Source organism: Molothrus ater, chromosome 18 (assembly GCF_012460135.2).
Source record: "Molothrus ater isolate BHLD 08-10-18 breed brown headed cowbird chromosome 18, BPBGC_Mater_1.1, whole genome shotgun sequence".
NCBI classification, from domain to species: domain Eukaryota; kingdom Metazoa; phylum Chordata; class Aves; order Passeriformes; family Icteridae; genus Molothrus; species Molothrus ater.
In genome coordinates, this window is record NC_050495.2 from 14387558 (window position 1) to 14410539 (window position 22982).

At 44.6% G+C, this 22982-nt stretch overlaps 1 protein-coding gene across 5 annotated transcripts in view; it reads left to right on the forward strand.

Annotated features, from left to right (window-relative positions):
• MORC2 (MORC family CW-type zinc finger 2) overlaps nt 1-21104 on the forward strand; it is a 53328-nt gene extending 32224 nt beyond the window's left edge. For 4 of the 5 annotated variants that reach the window (XM_036393138.2, XM_036393139.2, XM_036393140.2 and 1 more), the window contains 14 exons: nt 1575-1715; nt 2145-2299; nt 2427-2555; nt 3821-3926; nt 9013-9145; nt 9575-9649; nt 9762-10136; nt 10555-10695; nt 10809-10863; nt 11628-11769; nt 12095-12286; nt 12381-12474; nt 13854-14042; nt 14910-21104. In XM_036393138.2, the coding sequence (XP_036249031.1) occupies nt 1575-1715; nt 2145-2299; nt 2427-2555; nt 3821-3926; nt 9013-9145; nt 9575-9649; nt 9762-10136; nt 10555-10695; nt 10809-10863; nt 11628-11769; nt 12095-12286; nt 12381-12474; nt 13854-14042; nt 14910-14978 (1996 nt within the window). In that variant the 3' untranslated portion in view covers nt 14979-21104. Of the gene's footprint in view, nt 1-1574; nt 1716-2144; nt 2300-2426; nt 2556-3820; nt 3927-9012; nt 9146-9574; nt 9650-9761; nt 10137-10554; nt 10696-10808; nt 10864-11627; nt 11770-12094; nt 12287-12380; nt 12498-13853; nt 14043-14909 lie in introns of all 5 variants that reach the window. The other variant, XR_004981201.2, reaches the window with a different exon arrangement.
• The last annotated feature ends 1878 nt before the right edge of the window (nt 21105-22982 follow it).

Consider the following 22982-nt stretch of genomic DNA (forward strand, 5'->3'; position numbering starts at 1 on the left):
CTGTCCTCTCTGATAAAAATGAAATGTTCTTTTTGTTTTATAGGTGAGTACATGCTATTTCTTGAAGTATAAGGCTCTACATTTTTTTCCAGAAGTTAGAAAAAGAAAATTGATCCCTGAGATGGGTGTTTTGCTGCACTTGCTCATGCTCTTGAATCGTGGTTTTCTACGACAGTGAGCTGAGACCAACAGGTCACATTCCAGCCCAGCAGTTGGCAGTGTTCAAAACCCCTCTTGGCAAAGGTTTAGATTTGAAATTACTGAAAGCTGCTATTTCAGGTGTCTTCCTAGTAATGTACTACAGTCACCAGTCTTAAATGAAGCTGTGTCACAGGGTACCATTGCATCTGTGTGAGGGATGATGGCCTTAAACAAAAAATGAATATGAATTTTATTTATTTTTGGTATTTATTTTGAAAAGTTTCGCCATGAAGACAGACTCAGATCTCATATCTGCAGGTGATCATTGTGTAGGGTTCACGCGTGCGTGGTTCAAGTCTTCCTAATATTTGATATTAGTAGACAGTCAACTGAACATTTTAAGGAATTCCACTATCTTCAGCTAACCATTTAAGCAGAAGTCAAATTCCTCATTAAGATAAGGTACATAACTGCAGAGGACTTGATGGGGGCTGGTGGGGAATATAAAGCAGGTCAAAATTGAGAGGGATGGGCAGGACCATGGTATAGGCTATGCCTTGCAGTAGTTACTGGTTTAGACCTCACATTTGAGGATGCCTTCATACTGAGGCTGAGTATCCTACTTATGAAAAATCCTCAGCGTGGGTATCAGGGAAGTTGTGGAACCTGATTAATTTAGTATGTTGAAGAGCAGGACTTGTTTGTGAGACACAGGGATTTTGTTTGATTTATAGCACAAAGAGATCAAAATCTCAAGGCTTTTGGCCTTAATGGAGATAGAATTCCTGGTAACCAAAGATTCAGATTGGGAAATCCTTGTGGGCTCACAAACATATTTGAGGCCAACTTTTCTTGGAGTCATCTGCTGCATAGATAAGGGAGAAATCATGCAAATTGATATCCTGACATTCCAGAAAAAAGAGCTCTGCTTGGGCTGTATGTTGTATCCTCCAGATTTTGAACTTAAGGAGCAGCCTTGTGAAATTTGGAATTAGGAGAACTTTCTAGAATCAGAATATCAAGACTGTAGTTTTGTATTGAAATCTGAATTTCCATGCTTTATCTAGAAAGGGATATACAGCTGGAAAATACAAACCAAAATAGCATGAGAAAGGACCAGTCTGGATGCAACAGCACTCTCATAAAATTAATTCACTGAATAAAAACATCTGAAGTAAAAACCAGAATCTGTTTTGAAGGAGAAAACATTCAAACGAAAAATTCTCTGTCCAGCCTAAATTAGTATTTGTATTGCAAAGTTTTTGTATTTTGTTCATATTCAGTTGTAATGCTCTTTCAGCAAATGTTTTGTATTTTTCAGAAGTAGCAGTTTAATGCTCAAGGGTGTTGGCCTTCCATACCCTCTCTCTAACACCAGCAGATAGTATGTTTTATTTCCAGCATCCCTAGAGGCTCTGTTTTGTCCTCTACAGGGCACTGAAGGAGCCCAAGGAGCTGAATTTTATCTTTGGGGTGAACATTGAGCAGCGCGAGCTGGACGGCATGTTCATTTATAACTGCAGTCGGCTGATCAAGATGTATGAGAAGGTGGGCCCACAGCTGGAGGGTGGCATGTGAGTCCTGCAGATTTTTCTGCAATCTTTGCTTAAGCTTGGCACATTTTTCTATATCTGACTTAGGCTGTGCAATAACCATGTTTTGCATTAATCATTCTTCATGAGCCTGAGGCCTGCTCATTTTGTCAGCCTTCAGTTTGCATTCTGACAAATAAATTATATTTAGTACTGCCTCATATTTTCCTGGTTTCTTGATAGAGAATTCTTGACACAAATTTTAAACATCCCTGCAGCAGTATGAGGAGCTTGGCATTTGGTGCTAATGAGTGCTGGTAGTACTAGTGCCTCATTCCAGAGACAGGCAAAATAGGTCTTGACAGCAGGTACAAATATTTGAGCCCATCTTACATTTTGCGTGACAGTTCATGTTGCCAGCCTGTCGGTTTAATCTGTGTCCTTCTGTGTCACTCTGTGTCCCTCTTCCAGGGCATGTGGAGGAGTGGTAGGCGTGGTGGATGTGCCCTATTTGGTTCTGGAGCCAACCCATAATAAACAAGACTTTGCTGATGCCAAGGAGTATCGACACTTGCTGAAGGCCATGGGAGAGCATTTGGCTCAGTATTGGAAGGATGTTGCAATAGGTAGTGAAGCTTCACAATTACCAGAGTCTGGAAGGAGAAATTTGGGTGGCTGAAGGTCAGCCAAAAGTGCAGATGGTGATTTTGTGATAATGGCTCCATATTGAGCAGAATATGGTTTGTTTTCCAGCCCAGAGAGGTATCATCAAGTTCTGGGATGAATTTGGTTATTTATCAGCAAACTGGAACCAGCCTCCGTCTAGTGAACTGCGTTACAAGCGCAGGAGAGCCATGGAGATCCCCACCACAATTCAGTGCGGTGCGTCTGATCCAGCTGCTTCTCTCTGGGGAAGGGGGGAACACTCCTGGCTGCAGATGGGGACAGTTAAATGCATAGGAGATTTGGGATGGACTATCATCCCTTCCTAGGACCTGTCTCCTCTGCAGTTTGCCTTTGTCTGCACTGAGTGGCATTCTGTGACAGCCAGGCATAAAGCTCCTTTCCTGCACAGTTCGCTAGTTCACTAACTGATCTTCACAGCTGATCTTCTGACAGAGCAGGGTAGGTATGGCCAGTAGCAGTGTTGAGAGCAGGCTTAGAAATGTCATATGAACTGGAACTCACCAAAGGCACCCATCCCAGCACCAGAATAAGATCTGAAACATCCTCACAGGCAATGGGAAGTGGCCAAGTAATTTGTACCCTGATGCCCTGGCCTGCACTGTGTCAGCACAGAGGGAACCTTTTACAGTTCCCTTGGAGTTTAATGCAAGTTCTCTTCTGTGCACCTCTAAACAGCTCTGGCTAAGCCCTTGTTAGAGTAATGGGAAGCTCCACACCATCACTTTGTCACCTGGTAGAGGGACACCAAACTCCCTTATTTTCTCCCCGGGACTTGAGGATGTGGTTGTAGGAAGGAATGTGAGGCCATTCTTGTGGAATTATTTGTTAGGCTCTTCTGCCTTGATGGTTGTCTCAGTCTTTTCATGGTTCTTTTGAAGGGGGAGGGACTTTTTTCTCCTTCTTCTTGTCTTCCCTTGTTGATATCCTTCCAGAGCCTGATTTAAGGACATTTGGATTTTCTTGGCAGAACTTGATTTTGTGAAGCTGTTGGTTTCCTGGTAGGCTAGCAATACTCTGGAAGACAAATTTGTGTTCCTGGTTCATCAAAAATTTAGTAGATTTTTTTTTTAAGTGGATATGTCTGTGATTTGTGTTACTTTGGTATCATTGAGAGACAGCCTGACTGCTGGGCAGAGCTGTGATGTCTGGACTGGCTGTTCAATTCAGTTTGTATATGTCATAGTTGCAGCAGGAGTGTGAGGTTCTCTGGTATTGGTTGGTGTCTGGCTTCATTGTATTCTTGTTAGGTAGGGTTGTCTTTGAGGGTTTCATTCAAGTGTTTTGCGAGCACAAATAAATAATTGATTCAGTATATTCTGTGACTGTCTCACTTTTTTAGCCACTAGTCTTACTGTTGTTGGATACACTTTGGTGTGGTACTTGGGCATTAAATGGGCTATGGGAAAAAATGATGTGTATCAGGCTGTGTATTTCTGACTTGCAAAGTGTCTGTCTGACAGATGTCTGTCTGAAGTGGCGGACTCTCCCGTTCCAGCTGAGCTCAGTGGAGAAGAACTACCCTGACACCTGGGTGTGCTCCATGAACCCTGATCCTGAACAAGACAGGTAAGAATCAGTTAATATTAAGACTTTTCTGCAAGGTGCTTTATCTGCACATTTGGAGCTTTTTTCTGGTCCTCTGTTCTTTGAAAACAGTTGGAGGGATACTGTACCTTTAAGTTGTGCTCACAGTCTGTGAAAAGGCAGCAATGGCAATTGTATAGGGAGCTGAATGCTGGGTGGGCATTTGCAATGTACAAATTGCAGAGGACATCCTCAGGAAGTGACAGGTGATACCAAACTGGGAGGAGCAGCTGACAAACCAGGCAGTCACAGATCCCTCCAGAGGGACTTGGAGGTTGCAGAAATGGGCCAGTAGAAGCCTATCCTGACATTCAACTAGGAAAATGCAAAGTCCTGTCCTTGGGGAGGACAGCCCCAGCACTGGTGTGTGCTGTCCATCCCAGAGCTGATCAGGCTCAGGGCATTCTCATCAATGTATAGAAACATATAAAGGCAGGTTGCAAAAAGCACAGAGCCTGGCTCTTCCCAGTGGTGCCTAGTGCCAGGACCAGACACCAGGAGCACAAACTGGAATGCTGGAGGGTCCCTCTGCACATCAGAAACACTTTTTTCCCTGTGAGGGTGACCAAATCCTGGCCCAGGTTTCTCAGGGAGATTGTGCAGTCTCTATCCTTGGAGATATTCCAAGATGTGGTCCTGAGCTCCTGGTCCTGGGTGGCCCTGCCTGAGCAGGGTAGAGCCAGGTAGACCCCAGAGCTGTCTCTAGCCTGTCAACCAAGTGATACGGTGAAATTTGAATCATTGGTTGTTTTTCTGCACTGGCACCAGAAATACTATTATAGATTTAGATTATATTAGTTTTGTCATGGGCAGGATAGATGGCAGCTGGAGAACTGTCATGCTGCAGGCTGGGAGTTAGGTGAGTTCAGGGGGGCTTCACAATTGCCTTTATTGCTCCTACTGCTCCCACCCCTCAGACACCAAACTGCAGCAATTCCACATGGTTGGGATGAACCCAGGACGGACATTTTGCATGCTTGAGGAAGCAGCACAGTGGTTCATTTTCCAGTGATGTGTGTTACAGTCACAAAATGTAGGTAGAATGTAGTCATTTATTTGAGTGAGGAAAATGATTGCTTTAGGTTGCTTCTCTGTGGAAAGCAGCACTGCTGGAAGCCAGTTCTTGTCTGTATTCTGTAAGGAAGGGAAGCTGCTTCTCTGTAAGTCAGGTCCCTTGGCTCAGGGCTTAAAGACAAAGGGGATGAATCCAGGCAGTAACTTTTGATTGGAATAAAAAATTTAACATCTATGGCTGAAAATTTTACAGAATATTGATGCTATTTCAAAGTATTGACTTTCTGACTTCTTCCTTTTGGTACCTCCCAGTGGAGAATACCTGTGCTGACTTCTCTGTTTGCTCCATATGTATGTAGAGCTCCTGCTGTAGAGCTCTGAGGAGTGTGGCAGTGCTGAGGATGTTCCTGGACAAAATGTTGGGGCAGGGCTGAGCCTGGAACCTAAGGGGCTGGCACATCCCCAGCCCTTCAGCTGGAAGGAGTAGCAAGGTTCAGAAGATATTGCTTGTAGACACACAGAAACACAGACAGACCGTGTATGTACGTACATCCAGTAACACAGATAGCACAAGTGGGCATGTGCAGTGCTCCCACAGACCACACCAGCAGCTTCATCCTTTTCCCTCTTGGCTCGTCAGGATGAAGGATCACTAGTGGAAATACTCATGTCCATACCTGGCCTTCAGATCCCGTGCCTCTGGTTACTTCCACTGGGATAGATTGGCCCTGAGGCCTGCAGTCCCAGGGGGGAGGTGTACAGACCTCCTTCTGTGTTTACACATAGCGCACACACACTCCAGACCTCCCAGTGTCTCACACTGGGGATCTCTCTGTCTTGATTGGATCAGGATCCTTGCTCTTCCCCATGTGCTTTCTGCCTAGAGACACCCACCGTTCCGCCTACACCCCTATACCCATCTCCATCAGCTGTGAGACTCACCCATGTCTCCAGTGATCAGCTCCTGAGAGTCACCCTTAGACATCCCCTCCCTTGCTCCCAGGTAGCCTCCTGGTTGGCTCCTCTGGCCTGACATTCCTGTGGCTCATATTCATTCACTTGCCTGTAGTCACAGCAGCTGGTGGCACTCAGGCCCATGAGTCACTGGGACCAGTGGTCTCCCTCCAGCTGCTGACTTGCACCCCAGTACAGAGGCCCTCGCCTAGGAAAGGGGAAGGTACTGAGAAGGGGAAGGTACACAGAGGTACTGACCAGCCAAAGGTTTATGTACAACTGGCCCTTGTTATAGTGTATTCTTCCCATATTTGTTCTTCCCAAATAATCTCAGTCCTTTCCTTTACTTGCTTTTGGTCCAAAAGATGTTTCAGAGGGCTGCCCCCATTGACCAGACACCAGAGCTGAGGCAGCCGTAGGACAGTCTTGGCAGGACCCCAAAAGGGGTTTCTGTTCCTCTGAACAGATTTGCATTCCACAATTCCCAAAAAGCCCAGTTCACATCCCCTGAGCTGCCTTTGGGCCACTGGGCTTGTGGAAATGGACCCTAGATGGGCTGGTAGCTTCTGGGATGGCCTGAGGGTAGCCATGGAAGGGTGTTATTCAGGTCCCCTCACCTGCCATTATATTTGTGCACTTCTGTCTGCAGAAGTGGGGGTCTTTATTGTATCACCTACCAGGAACTTGATTTACTGATGAAAGAATTCAGATCTTTTATTTGCAATACCTTGAAAATTGGGGGTGTGTGGGTGGGGCTGCTTTTCACATTGAGGTGTTGTTTGGAGTGAGTCCGAGTACCTCCGCAGTGCATGCTATGCCATCCTACATCCCCTGTGCAGGAAGCTGGGAAAGGGCAGGTGGGGCACTTGGCACTGGTGAGCCAAACTTCTGGTCATTTTAGCTTCAAAAGGGGTCTCAGGAGTCTTACTCTGGGAGAATAAATAACTCCAGGACATTTCTTGATTAAGTAGGCTTACACGTACTTTCCAGCAGCAAGTGCAGTTGTGTCCTTTACATGAAGTAGAAGTTTCTCCAGCACTCCTCTGGTTTTTGGCTGGAGGACATTCCAAGTGCTGCACTGTTGAGTCCTTGTGCAGAGTTTGGACACCTTCATATCTGTGTCCTGACCATTACAGGTATTTGTAGTGTCTGAAGGATGACAGGATTTGAGAAGCACATGGGTGGCATCCTCAACCTTGTGTACTGTGAGGCTCTGTGCAGGGTCTCATCCAGCCAAATTGGAAATGATGTAATGTCAGAGCAATGTCAGGTGTTGAGACTCTCCTGGCATCAGAGGTCATATGGTAGTTTTGGCTGCCTCAGCACAGTGTCTACTATTGGCACTGAGCTGTTCCCTGCCCTTCTAGTTTGTCCACCTACACTTTAGTGGCTGCTTGTGGCATGGTGTTCCAGATCATGGGAGCTGAATGCCCTTCTCAATCTGTGTCAGGGGAAGCTGTCACTCCCTCCAGTGCCACTGTCTCTGTTGAGGTCAGCACCAGGTGCCACTATCACTCACCTTTGTTACAGAGAAGGCAGTGTCCCTGTTTCACACTGTGAAATAATGTCAGGCTTGCTTGCCTCTATTCTCCTATCTGATATCCAGTTGGATCCCAAATGTCGTTTGGATGGGTGGCTGAAGCACCAGCTGAAGATGATTGTGTGTCTCAAAGCTCCTTGAGCATTATCAGAGTCTTGGTTTTAGTCCATTCTGACTTCCAAGATGATACATTTGTTCTGATTTGCTGCCTCCAGTGATGCAGTCTCTGGGTTTGGATGCCATGAGTAGTCTGAATTTTTCTTGTCACGGAACTCAAGGTGCTTTTGTTCTTTACTGTGCTGTAAGACATAGCTTGGCAATGCTTCCAGCCTTGCCATGAGCTGGAAGATGCATTTCTGTGCTGGGAAACCTGTTTATGGTGCCACTTGTTCAATTTTATCTTTGGGAACTGCAGGTTTCGTGTCACGGGCAGTCATTTTGCAGTGACGACATACACTTTCTTAGCCGAGGACGTAACCACTCTACGGAAAGTGCTTCAGCAGGAGAGAGGCTGATGGAGGAACTGCTGCTTGTGCTCCTTCTCACTCACAAAGCTGATCAGAGTGTATCTGATAGATAGCGATCTTGATAGAATCATCTCTCCCCAGCTTCTTGGAGCTTTGAGTGTTCTACAGTGAGAGCAGGGTTCTCCGTTTACTTGTAAGACTTACATCTTCAGGTTACCAGCTTGGTTCCAGTATCTGGTCCAATGAGATCTGCTGCATCTCTTGTGTTGTAAAAGGGCTGTGCTGCTTTCCTGGCTCAAATCATTCTTCCATGACTTTACCCCAGCAGTGCTGATCCTCGTCTGTCTTTCTATGATTGTTTGGTGATAGGAGATGAGCCTGGGCTCAGTCCCCTCTTCCTCCTCTGGCAGTGCTCCTGCGGGCCAGCTGCTCATCCAGCACTTCAAAGGTGATGCCAGTGCATTTGAGAGAGTACTTCCTGCCTCTCTTTTCCTTCTCTCTCAAGGACACTTCCAGGATTCTGCACCTGAAAGGACCTGGGAGAGTAGGATACTCACCACTGTTGTCGGCCATGGGCTGAACAGCCACAGGAAAGCAAAGGACAAAGCAAATAGCTACAGGATATTGCAAAGGACACTGCCTGACCTTCAATGGCAAGGCAGAAGGCATCTGAGACTGGAAGGCTTGTGGTAATGTCTTAGTCATGGGTTTCTGGTACTGTGCTTTCCTTTATGAAGGGAAAAAAGTAGGTAGAAAGAAGAACTGATATGAGGAAATAAGCTGATAGGAAGGAAAGTTGCTGAAAAAGTCTGGAGTACAGATGCAGTACAGAAGCTGTCACAACTGTCACAGTTCCTGGGCTCTGAATTGGTGATTTCCAGCATAAATGCCTTTTTATTAGCAACTATGCTTTTGATGCTTAATTTGTATCTCTTTTCCAAGATGAAAATCACTGCTTTTGAGACTGTGACTACTGCAGAAAAGCAGGTGGCTTTCCTGCTGCCTTTGGAATGGTATGTTGGGATAATCCTGCATGAGATGATTCAGGTTCTGCTGTCCTTGCTGAGGTTGTCTTGCATTCCCTCCATTCTAGATGTGAGGCTGCAGAGCAGAAGCAGAAGGTACCACTGGGAACTCTAAAAAAAGACTTGAAATCAAATGAGGAAAAGCAGAAACAACTGACAGAGAAAATCCGCCAGCAGCAGAAAAAGCTGGAAGCTCTGCAGGTGAGTCTGGAGGTCTTCAGCTAAGCAGAGCAGGTGTGATGGACTTCTCTGTGCAAAGGGCTGCTGCTGAGTCTGAAACCATCTATGGTCCTTCATAGGGCTGGGGCTGTTGTAACAATAAAAATTGATCATCTCATCTTGCATTTAATTTTCTGTTGGGAAAATGGAAATGACAGATGAAGGAATGTCTCTTGAAGAACACAAAACACACCATATAATTGTTGGGTTTAGCCTGGAAAACTGCTGGGATGGGTTCAGGCAGCCCCTGGCAGCTTGTAAACATGAACTTTCTGATCTGTTTTTGTTGTTGTTGTTGTTGTTGTGTTTTGTTTGGTTTTGGGTTTTTGATTGGTTGGTTGGTTGATTTTGTGTTTGGGGGTTTTTTTTTCTTTCTTTTAATTTTTCTTTTTTTGTTGTTGTTTTTTGTAGAAGACCACTCCAATTCTATCTCAGGCTGACTTAAAGAAACTACCTCTGGAAGTGACTACACGGCCTTCAAGGGAGGTAAATGGGATCCTGCTGTAGGCTTTTTACTCTTATGTGCTTCCTTAGCTGTTCTGAACAGCAGTTCCCCACTCCTCTACCCTTCCTCTCTCTCTACCCTCCTTTGTTTCAGCACACCCGAACTCAGCGCCCACGATCTCCTCCTTTGCCTGATGTAATCAAGAATGCTCCCAGCAGGCCACCAGGATCTTCACCTCCTCACAAGTCCTGCACTCAGCTGAAAAAAAGTTCTTCAGATCGTCCAAATACCAGCTCCCCCAAGCTAGCCAGCATGCTCTTCAAGGAGGAGGCCAGCACTTCCAGGACACACCATCACACTGTGACAGCTGGGAAGTCTAACAGCACTTTAAAAACTCTTGCCAAGCCAGGTGCAAGCATGAAGTCTCTCTCTGGCCAACAGAGCCCCAAAAGCTCACGTGAGACACCCAATCCAAAAGCAGCCAAGGTGCCAGCAGTAAGGAAATCTGCCTCTGGCAGATGTTTACAGGTAAGAATCAATGGGATGAAACCCCTCAGCTCCTCACCCACTGTCCTGTAAGCCTGTCTGTTCTGTATTGTGATATGTGCACTGTGGGCACTGCACAGGACAGGAGAACTTCTACTTTGCTCTTGGGTTAGGGTGCTATTTACACTCCTTGAGAAGACTGGTCTCATCTCTTTCCTATTAGACCAGATTGTTTCCCCAGGGAAATAAAAGTGCATGGAGTAGTGGGGTGAGTGTTTGCATGATGATATACCACCTCTAAAACCTTCCAGAAAAGCTCATTAACTACCAAATTAAATACTGAATGTTGGGTTTTTTTCTGGGGGGTTGTTTTTTTTTTTTTTTTTTAAACTTGGCTGCAAGAAGGTTTTGGTTGGAAGCAGGCTGGAATTAATAGCTAGAGCTTGTTTGCTTCCTTCAGGCCTCCAACACTCGAAAGAGGGCCTTGAACATCCCAGAGGATGGGTCTGAGGAGGAGGGTGAGCCCAAAAAGGAGAGGACAAAACGAGGAAAATTTTTGGCAGTGAAAGAAGAGAAGGATTCCAATGAGGTGGTGGTGGAGGTAAGAGTGTACTGGTGGAGATAAGAGCGTGCTGGTTTCCCCAGCAGAAGATATTTGTCAGGTGTTTATAATCTTGATGGGAGGTGACTAATTTGGGCTCTCTCTGCTCCCAGCTCACAGACAGTGCTGGAGAGGAAGAGTTGTTGGAACTGAAGAAAGCACAGAAAGGTGAGAAATAAGCCCTTGGGCTACCAGTATCTGACGTAAAAAAGAACTGTTGTACCAGTTAAACGTGTGCTTTCATTAATTAGATTTTAAAATAAAAAATAGTGTAGATTTGAATTCCAAACCCCAAGATTACTCTAACTTGCATGAAAAATTTTGACTGAGAACCCTTTGATTAGACCAGTGGCATTTGTGGCATGGAAAGGTCTGTGATGGTTATATCATGTTGTCAGCAGTGGGGCTGGGCTGCAGGGTGTAGCTGATGGCATGTTCACCTATCCTGAGTGGATCATGCAGCCATGCCAGCTGGAAAATGCTCAGAACTCTATCCAAATCTGCACTGCTGTGAGAAAAGAGTGACTGGGAGACCCCAGGAAAGGTGATAGCTGGGATGGTACTGCACCATCTGCCAGAGCAGGGCATCTTTTCAGCATGCTTCCAGGGAGCTGTCTGGAAAGTGGCCCACTAGGGACACGTGGCAAATTGTCCTAGAGCCCATCATGAGACTATAAAGCCAATGTCAAACAGCTTGGAGTACAGGAGAAACCTTCCATCTGGAATTGCCAGCTCATTTCCATGCATCTTCATGTTTCTCAGCAGGAGCTGACCTGTGTGCCCATTGTGTTTTGATGGTGTCTGTACTGCTTGAGGGCATTGTCACAGATTCAGGTGTGCTCCCTGCTGAGGTGCCTGAATCTCTAGAGCCCCTGTAGAATGTGCTTTCCAGCAGCTGAATGTTTACAAACACCTTTGCTTCCCCCTCACAGATAAGGGGCTGCACGTGGAAGTGCGTGTGAACAAGGAATGGTTCACAGGCCGTGTCACAGCTGTGGAAAGGATCAGGCAGGCAATCCGGTGGAAGGTGAAGTTTGATTATGTCCCTACAGACACCACACCAAGGGATCGCTGGTAACTATCTAGAGCTACTGAATTTTGGAGGCTTGGGGGTTTTTTTGGGAGGAAGGGCCTGTTTTATTGCCATAGATCCTGAAGACAAATATGCTGTTGTCATGTCAGGAAACATGTGAGGTCAAGACTGTCCAGGGCTACATAAGGAATGGGCATGACAGACTCCATCAGTCTGTCACTCTGATGCCTGCCCTGGAGGCAGCTGTTGTGTGTCTAGAGGTCTGTTTGACACTTGGGTACAGGTTCTGATGAAACCGTTAACCATGTTTCAGGTATGTCCAATGTAAAAAAAGATTCCTGACATTCCCTTAATACTTTTTCTCAGGGTAGAGAAGGGCAGTGAGGATGTAAGGCTTATGAAGCCTCCCTCTCCTGAGTACCAGGCTCCAGACACACAGCAGGAAGAGGAGGTGGTCATGGCTGAACCTTCTACCTCGGATTGCATCAGAATCGAGCCTGACACCACTGGTCCCAGCAGCAGCCAAGAAACAGTTGACTTACTAGTCCAGATCCTTCGGTGGGTTCACTGCAGATCTTGTGAGCTCTGCAGTCTGATTGCTTCAGTCTGTTAAACTCCCAGCTCTGGCTTTGCATTTTGTTTTCCTGCACAGGAATTGTTTGCGATACTTCTTGCCTCCAAGTTTTCCAATCTCCAAGAATGAGCTGAGTTCCATGAGCTCAGAAGGGTTGTTGGCATTTCCCTTGGTGAGTTCAGTACTTCTAGAAAAGTAAGTTTATGTATTTTCCCCACACATATTCCATTCTTATGGCAAATGTGCAACTTGCTAATGCAGGCGTGCACTCTTGAAAAAATAATTTGGATCCTTGGCAGACTAACATAGCTGAGGAAAAGAATGAGAGCTCTGAGAGATGCCTTGAGTCTTGTAAGAGTTGTCTGAGGATTTTTTTAATTACCATGCATATGTGTGGGAATGCTGTTGGCTGCTACTATCTTCAATTCTTAACCATTGCTATTAAACTTCTAAAAAAGAGAGACCAGGTTACAGGTTTGTAGAAGCAAGAGGTAGATATATCTGCTTGTTTTGCTCCCAGCCTTATAACTTATCTGGAGACAATCTTAAAAATTATAAATAATAACAAATAATTATCCCCAGATTCACAGAATATTCTGAATTGGAAGGAAGCCACAAGAATCATTGAGTCCAACTCTTAGGTAAATGGCCCATACAGGGTTTGAGCCCACATTAGTGTGGATTCAGTCCACTTTATATTTACTTTAGTGTGAGAGAACATTGAAGTAAACCCCTTCCCACTTCCCTAGGAGAACAGGTTGACTGCCAGCAAGTCAGCTGCACACCATAAGACTTTTGACTTCTGTTTATTAGAGGACAGGTGGGACTGAGCTTCCACCAGCAGCCTGGTACTGGGGAGGAATGTTACCTGGTACCAGTGCTGGCTGCAATGCAGGGCAAGGGAACTGGCCTCTCTTACTTTTTCCTTCTCCAACATACCACCAAGAGAGACCTTTCCAAGGAGGCACATGTAAAAAGCCACCTGCAGATGAGCACATGACCAAAGCTTGTTCTGTTTTGCACTTCCAGACTCAAAGTGTGTGTATTGGCAGTCTCGTCTCCTCCCCTTCTCTTAACTCAGGCATCTGCTGGCATTTGCTGGAGTTACTATTCCTGCTTCTTCTATAGGACACCTTGGTTGTGTCTGGGGCTTTTGGTTAGTGTAGCTGTCCCTACCTTGCAGTGGGAGGCTATGATGTCTGGGTGATCTGTACCAAGGATACTTAAAATTTACAGGGGATGTCAGGCCTGCAGCATACCTGTGGGTTCACGCTTTTAAAAGTACACTGCACCCTTAATCTAAATTCAAGCAGCTTTGGGGGCAGTTCTGGTATTGGAAGAATGTGAAAAGCTGTGTGAATTCTGTGCTGGCTGGTGTAGGCAAATCAGATGTAAATACAAGCATGGGCAGAGTGTGCAGGGGCACACTTCAGGGAGGATTTGGTCATGAGGGCCAGGGGTTTGGATCTTCTACAGCCTGTGAATGCTCATGTTTTTGTTGATCCTTGATGCTTTCTCTTAATGTGACATCTTGTGTTTTGTCTACTACAGAAAGAATATTTTAAGCAGTATGAGGTGGGTCTGCAGAACCTGTGCAATTCATATCAGACACGTGCCGATGCCCGGGCCAAAGCCTCTGAGGAAAACCTCCGGAACTTAGAAAAGAAGCTGAGGGAAACAGAGGAGAAACTGCAGAAGTTGAGGACTAATATCATGGCCCTTCTGCAGAAAGTGCAGGAGGTGGGTGAGGAGTAGCAGCAAACCCTGAGCTGTCTCAGAGTAGCCACCTAGCTCATCCCCTCCAAGCATTACAAGTGTTTCACTCCAGTGTCTCACTGGGCTCCAACTTCCTCAGATTGGAACAGCTTGGCTGTCACTGCCCACACTTGGGATCCAGGCCCTAAGAGTCTGATGTGTGTTAATTCTCACATGAGAATGATTTCTCATGGTGTGTATGTTATGCACAGATTCTGTTTGTTCTCTGCCGTGAGGCTGCTTGAGAATTTCCCCAGGCATAGGCAGTGCTCATCAGGGAGTTTTTGCCACATTCCTGTGCAGATTCTGAACTCCACATATAGAAATGCAAGCCTTTAAACAAACAACATGAAAAAGTGTTGAAAGTGTTGTGGTGAAATGGATATATTAGTTATACGATTAAATTAAAATAGAAAATATATAATTAAAACATTTAAATAAATAAACTAACTCTAAACTAAAAAACTTCTTTAATAAAATCAGGATCAACCTGGAAAGGCTACTGAAAGCATCTGAAATCGCTTTCACCCTGTTAGGAAAATGTGTTAAATCTTAAAGAACCCCAACCAAATCTGCCTTGACCAAAATCAGTACAGTAAATCCATCACTTGAGTGTGTTGTTTGAGCATCAGGTGCTGATGGGTTTCCTGTGTTGTCTTTCGGATGCTGACAGGGAAAGCTAGGGGTGCTGTCACTGCAAGCTGTCAGCAGCTGGAGGGTGCTGGAGGTTGGAGCATAGAGGTTGAGCAGGCCAGATGTAACAGAGGCTGCTAAGCTGCTCTGGCTCCTCTTTTCTTATGCTGTTCCTCAGTATTCACTTCTCACTGGTATTCCTTGTTGCTTTGGTTTCAGGACATTGATATTAATACAGATGATGAACTGGATGCATATATTGAGGACTTGATCATGAAAGGTGACTGAGCATCTCCAGCACAAGTCGTGGAGAAGTGCAGAAGAGCTGGCTGCTGTAAAGGGAGATGTGGATCTCTGTGCAGGTGGACTGAGGCAGCTGATGAGGAGAGAGTTTTTAGACAGTGCTCATGTTGGTGTACAACTTGTTCCTGTGACTGTACATGAGAAACATTTGTGCTGTTGGCAGGAAAATTTTTAACTTTGTAGTTCTCTGAATCTCTTCCTTTTGTTTATAAATATTTATTTTTAAAAGAAATGGGAACTGTGCCTGTTACAATGGCTGTTTTTGTGATGTAGAAGTGTGACTACTGCTTTTGCAACTCAAGTGTATTCATATGCTAAACCTGGGAGCTCAGAGCACCTTGCTTAGCTTACTGGTTCTCCAGCAAGAACCTGGCAGTAATTAAAAAATAAGCCTTGAGTTGTGGCAGAGGGGATTAGGCTTTTTTTGTGGAAGATACTGAACTTGAGTTAGAGAAAGCCAAGCCATGAATTAGAGCTATAGAAAGGAGATGTCCTTGAATGAGTGTGAGTAGAGGGGATGGAACATTGATGGAACTCGGAAATTTGGCACTGGCACCTGCAGTGAGCTTCCTGGACAGGAGGTTGCTGCAAGTGGGCGAAACTGCCACTGTGGTAATAGCCAAGAGGCTGAGGTCCTTCTAGAAGAGGATCACCCCTGGACTGCTCACAGTGGGCTGTGAGCATCAGAGGAAGAATGCTGGCATTCGGGTTCTCTGCTTGCAGTCACTTTATTGCTCACTTCTGCTGCTGTTTCTTTGAGACATAATTACAGCATCAGAAGAACTCCTCATCCACCTGACAATAAAGTGACCCCTGTTCTATTTTCACTCCCTCAGTTTTGTGTTGCTTTGCTCAATTTGCTCTACCAGGTAATTTTATTATTAGAGATTTCTAATTATTAGAAGAGGCTATTTGGAGCCTTCAGAGCCCTACACCACTGATTGGCATCTGGCTCTGTGCCTGCAGCAAGGAAAATACCTCTCCCTTATCCTTCAGCTGCAGCCAACTCCTGGTGAGCCACTTGTGGCCAAGGGGACTTGGTCAGAGTTTGTCAGCTGGCCAGCAGCTTCGCAGGCCTGCTAGGACAGTGTCTGTGGACTCATGTTCGGAAACTGGAGTCCCCTGCAAGCCAGATGGTTGTAAACATGGTGTAAAGCAAGAGGTACCCACTATCAGGGATGTCAGGTGGAATGGACCCTGGGGATTGACACCTGGATGTGTAATAGACGTCTTGCAGCAAACCCTTCTAAATTAAATATCTGTTGCACCAAAAATCTTTGGTACTAATTGCTTATAGTCCTGAAGAACTCCCAAGTTTCTACACACCACAGAAGAGGGGGAAGGCTTTTGCTTATTACCTGAATTCCAGGTGCTTATCACAGTACATGGTGAGACTGCTTCCATCCAGAATTTGGGCCTGACATCCCACAATAAATAAATGTAAGGAGTATTCCCCTCTCCTCATACACCCTCCTGCACAAAGGGGCAGCATTCCTTAAACAAAGGAACAGGCTCCACCAGTCTCCATTTCCTCACACATACTGGAGATTTATTAGTTGTGATGATACACTGCAGTTTCTGATGAAAATAATCCAGAGAAGATGCATTTTTTATTAAGATGAAAGAAGTCTTTGTCCTTCCCAGGAGACAGCAGACATTCTAAAGAAGGAGATTTTGTTATATTGCAGTTCAGAGCTGTTGCTGCACACAGGCTTTAATTTCTGACACCCAGAGCGCGCCAGGATGGGGCTAATAGTTCTCGAGCTTACTGGCACAGTTTGATTTCCTACTTCTCCCATGTTAGGAAAGTGCAGTTGTTTTGAGATTTGGTCTTTTTCCCCTCTTTTCTGTGGAACTTCTCATTTCCAATTTTAACTCTTGCTTTTTAATGCATTTAATTTTTTTGATCTTCCACCAAGGTTTTTTGCTAGGAAGAGAAAGCCAAGAACTTTGGTGCCAGTATAATAGATTTTTCATTCTTAAACCCTTTTGGACAATGCTCTGCAGCTGCTTTTTTCTTTTTCTTGATTTTGTTTCTGTAAATTTTTTAAGCAAGTCTGTGTGTAACATCCGGTTTTAGTAACACCTCTAAAACCCATAGGCTCAGAATGCCTCCAGAGGGAATCCAAACTCCTGGCTCCATGTGGGGTATACTCCACAGCTTTATCAAGTGGTTCAGGGCATTTTCCTGTTGAGCTCTTAAAATCAAGGGTAGAGACTAACCCCCAGCTCTGCACCACACACCACTCCTATGGGTGTTCTTCCCTGGTATCACACGTGGATGTCCCTATCACATCTTGAAGGTCGTTCCAGCTGCCATCAAAAACCTGTCCCCTGCCTGTAACCCTGTCATGACACCTCCCTCCTGCATTTAAGCCTCTTGATGCCTCAGATGTTCCCCTAAGTCTTCCTCTTCATTTCAACTGTTTCTTACAGCAGAAATACTAAGGGCATGAGTTTAATTTTGCACGACATTCCCCTCCCCCTCTCTATGGCCAGCTTAATCCCTTGTTTATACATTCCATAGTTGAAATTTCTTCCAGAGCTGTCAGCTGGATACTTCATGCCAGCTTACTTCTTGTGGGGAGGTTGCATTTTTCCTTCAAGCTCTCTGCCACATTCCCTTTGCATCTGCTTCTGAGAGCAGCAGGAACAGCAGATGGCTGACGTTCTTGCCTGCAGGAAAGTAAAGACGAGGGTCACTCATGAGAGAAACCAAGGGAATCTGGGAAATTTGCAAATTCTTGATAGTTGCTGTGGACTAAAATGCTGTGGAAATGGAGGATGTCCTGGCATGCACAGCTCTGCAGAGGTGTAAAGTAACACTGATCTTTTTTGGATGGAGAACGCTGACAGGTGTGCGTGTTCATTGCCCCTAAGAGTTCCTCAGTGCCCAGAGTTGCTTCTTAGCAAGGAAATGAGGAGGAACTGTGTGGTTCCTGTCCTTTTGGAGCACTTCTTGAAGCACTTTTTGTGTCTTAACCAGAGCTTTCATCTTTTCTTGGTTTGAAAAGTAAGTGTCTGCCAAGGTGTCTGCCTTGGTGTCTGCCAAGGAAGGCAGGAACATCCCTTGGAATGGAGACTATAACCCCCTTCCCTCGAAATTATTTTAACTTTGAAATTAAGGTGCTTTTGGGCAAAGATTTGGGGAAAGGAATAGCAGCTCTTTCCTAGAATGCATACCAAGGCAAACAGACAACAACTGCGACATTACCAACACCCAGAGCCAGAGACTCAGTCCCAGCCATTTCCCCTCTGGTGCAGTTCCGGGCACAGCCGGCAGGGGCGCTGCTGGTTCCGGGCAGGGCAGGTGCGATGATTCCCCCGCGCCTGCAGGGGGCGCTCTGGCGCGGGCTCGGTCATTTCTCTCACGTAATGGTGGACATGCTGGTGGAAGGGTTGGGAAAAGGGCTTGCTCCACAAACCTCCAGGGGCAGCCAATCCCAGTGCCTCATCAGGAACCTTGGAAGTGGCAAGCTGAAACGGCAGGAACGCGCTTACCTGAGATAGCAAGCAAGAGTCAGCTGTTGCAGGAGCTGCGGTTTGTCCTGACAGGCAGGCAGTGTGGGGTTACAGTCTTGCAAAAAACCCCTGGAGGAGTAGCAGAGGCACAGCAGGAGCTGAGCAGCAGCAGACTGGCTCCCAAACTGGGCCCAGAGAGGCTCCCTTGGAGAGGGAAGGGGCTCAGGGATCCCGGCGTTTCCCCTGAGGCACCTCAGCAGATGGTGAAGGATCCTGTATTTGCTGAGGAAGGGTGCTAAAAATAAGGTCTCAGTGCAACAGCCGCTCTGACAAGCAGAGCTCCACTCACGGTAGGATGCAGCAGGAGACTGAACACCGTGCTGGTCACAAATTCTTCCCACAGTGACTGAAGCCTCTTTCCCCTCCGAAAGCTGAGAGAGCAAGAGAGGTAGGAGCTGCGCCCAAACCCATTTTCCCCAGCCCAGTTTTCTCGGTATCTCTGGCCCTCTGAGAGAAACCCTCTTGGAGTAGAGGGTAAAAGAAATGCAGCTAGGTGCCCTCCCCCTCAAGCTTGGCAACTTCTTTGGTCTCTCTTAAGTACCAATCATATTTTCTTAGAGACAGATGGGACAAAATTCCATTATAGAAAGAAACAAAAGGAAAAAATACTAAACCCAAACACTCCCCCATTAAAGACGCAAGCAATTGCCGTCACACAGAGCAGCTCCTGTGAGTACTGGTCTCAGTTTGGACACAAATTCTGGGAGAAAAAGGCTCTAAAATTACTGTTTTTCTCCAAAGAGAGGGCTTCAATTGATATGTGGAGAGAGACTCTAAAACTCAAAGACAAAATGAATTTTAAAGTAGGTATGTTTTTATTTGGCCAGATGCATGGGGATATTGCTACAAAGACATGCATATTCCTTGTACACACAGTTTACTTTTATCCCCTTGAACGTTCCATATGCATCATGTTTCAGAATAGATTATTTCCTGGCTCCCCTCCCTCTCTACTTTGTATGCTAATCATATCTGTCCTTTGCTGGTGTGCAGTTGTCTCTGGTGGTCGTCTTGGGGTCTCAGGGGTCATAAGGGATGAAGTAAAGTTGTCTTCCTCAGGACTGACTTCTTGACCTGCTGCCTTGCACATGCTTACTGATCTTTTGGCCACTGTTCAAGCCTGGCCAAATCTGAGTCCAGATTCATCTGATTTCAGGGGCCCAAGGAGCCTTGTTATCTCAGTATCCTTGCATACTGTATCCTGTTCTTGATAAACATCCTTCTCCTAATCAGGCATCCTTACATTCTTTCTTGCTGTTTTGCACATATTCCTTTCCTGTATTCCTTTTCTTTCTCACACAAATGACATTGCTTAAGGATGCAGCAAATATTAAGCAATGTCCACCATCTATGTCCCTATTCTTAATGAATACCTTCTAATTTCTGTGATTAATATATATCCTCTAGTTTCTGACTCCATGCTTCAGTCCCCCCTTTTTAATAAAGTAGTAAATTCTTTTACTTAGTATGTTATGAATAAGAAGCTTGACTAGGCCAATATTCAAGCAGCAATCAATTTATTATTAATATGGTAAAGTATGAGCAATACAGCGCTGCGTACAGTGGGAGAAGTTTTCCCTCCAACTGCACACCGATAATTGATGGTTACAGGTATTTATAGGGGTACTCATCAGTTTTTTCAACAGTTTCTATTTCCAAATTATTACATCACAATTCTATACACTATTGTGATTTTAATTTCTCAGAATGTATTTTCAAAGGAGTATCCCCAGATGGTGATGGTCCAGTTTCTGAAAGAAGAAAGATGAATCCCATCTGGTGGAGTCCAGCTCCCCAGATGTGTCCACCTTTTAATTGCAGAGACTATAAATCTCATAACAGTGATGTCTAGCTTCCCTTTGGTCGAAACCATAAATCCTTGAGGTGATGTTCATCTTCCTTTCTCAAACTGTTTTTCTCTGCTTCAATAAGGCGTGAGATAAGCATATTTCCTATATATATTCTAAAGCTATAGTTTCAAGGATACAAGTAATATTCTAAAATTATACTTCAAAAGGTTATTATTGCAGAGCTTTTTATGGATTAAATGCAAGCAAAAAGCAACAACCTTAACACTTTAATTCCAATGCTCCTAAATCAACCAGGGTTAATTGCAAACAAAAGATAGGTTCAAAGGCCTTTTTCCATGCTTTATTTTCATCAGTTATTATTAGAATTCACAACTATCCCATTGTCGATGTCCACACATTTCGCATTCACAAGTACACACTTCGCTTGTTTGTACCTGACGCGAAACACAGCTTTGCATCTCACAAGTATAAATTCCAATCCTCATGGTATGTGTCTTCTAATGCTTTACCATGTACTTGGGATAAAGAGGTTAATATTGCTATTTGTTGTAACAGTCTCCAATTCCAAATAAGTATTACAAAAGACAGTGTTAAACTTTTACCAATTAGTAAAACAATGATGGGGTGACATAATGTATTTAGGATCCCAGTTGCAGTTGGCAACCATCTGAAAAATGAACCCCACCAATTGTGACTTGCATCTTGTTTTTCTCTTTGCAGAACCTTGTTTATTTCCTTTGCGTCACAATGGACAGTAATTAAAGTTTTCTCTCCAGTTTTCTGAATGTCCTTTAGAATTTTGACAAGGTCCTGATGCTTAATTAATTTTCGTGAGGTTCGTTGTAGTAGGTGTGGGTGACAACCTGTGATACATTGTAGTGTCGGACTTAATTAGCTGGTGAGATAAAACTGGTGCCAAATTCAGAATTCACAGCCTAAAATTTTAACAAAGTTACAAATACAAAGGTTAAAATGACTATCACTGAGCAAAGTTCATCGCTCTTGTCTATTTTTATAAAACTGCATGCAGTTCTCAAACACACACAACCTTGACCAATATATACAAGCACAGTTCTTTGACTAGTATTCAGATGAATTTCAAAAAGACAAACACCCTGTTCAGTATCAAGACATATATCTTGAGCATTGATTGTGTTACTCTCACAAATGAACCCCTGTTGTTCCCAGGTAATGCAAGATTCTAGATTCACAGTTTGCCATTTTTCATTTACTCTTCATGCCCATGTCCTGTGTTCTGAAGGGTAGAGCACTCATTTAGTCCTAATGCTCTAATAGAATGAATAATGTAAACTGTGGCATTGTGTACGGTAAGCACAAAATCATTAGCTATGTTATCACTTGAGTCACAGGTGAAGTTTAGTAAAGTCCATCAAGATTGAAATTTCTTCTCAAAATCCATAGCATAGTCCCAAGCAGCTTTTCGAATCTCAATCAGAAAAGCTCCTTCGCTTCCTTCTCTTATAATTGAAGCAGCTGTTGGTTGCAACCATAATTGTGTCTGTATACAACTAAAAGCCAGAGACACATTATCTTGAACCATAGCAAGTGCATCTATAATTAATCCATGCTCTTGGTCTTCTGCTTTTTTCAAACTTGGTAATATTTTCAAAACCTGCCACTAACTGGTTCCCAATGCTAACAAAGTTGACTCTAAGGGTTGTTTTAATTTTGTTATATCGCTTGTTGCATTGGCCAATTTATTCACTAATATTTCTGAATCAATTGCATTTAAAACTTCCAGCCCTGTCCCTAATATTCCAGTCAGATCTCTTCACATTCTGCCTCTGGTATATGCCTGCTTTTGCAACAGTGTCGGCCAGCTTTCAAAGGATGTCTTTAGGAAAGAAGAGCAGGCTGGTTGAATTTCAGAGATGTTAGTTTGCATTAGTAATTCGACACACTTTAGAGATGATTCTGGATTCAACAACTGCTGTTGGCCTGTCTTCCTTATTACATATGGGCCGATTTTGTAAATTTTGGGTTCAGGCCTAGGTGGTGTGATTTGGGTTTGGGCTGGGGTAATGGGATCAACAGTGCCATTTATTTTAAATTTCAAGGTGAGCCCAGTAGTATCGTGGGCCCAGAGACAAACCACCTCAATGGTCTGTACTAAGGTAAAGTTATACCAACAGTCTAATTCACTTGAATGACTACAAACCTCCTGGTGTTTGCCTGTGGGAGAGGTTGAAACACTAATTTGGATTGCTCTCTTATGATCTGTTCCATTAATCCTTTGACTCCCTATCCTGATTTCCTCTCCTATAATCCTTTGAAGTGACCATAACCTTTATCTTTGCCACTCTTGCCTTCAATATACTTGGTTTTTGTGCATGACTACAGTTGACAGGTTTAGATTTTTTAAATCAGAATATTCTCCCATGGATCCAGTATATCCAGTAAAAGCTTGGGACCAAGGCCACTCAGCATTATCCTGGCTAGAGGTATTTTCTAGTTCTAGGATTGTAATTATGGTTACTAACTGTCCTGGTTTATGGCAAATTTGGGAGAAAACCTCCAAAAGGGCCCCCCCTAGAAAGCAAGCTCACATGGCCCCTCCCCCCAGACTGTTCGGAAAGAATTTCCTCAGAGAGAACTGGGAAAAACCTGTTTATTTAACAGGCACAGCACTCTCCAG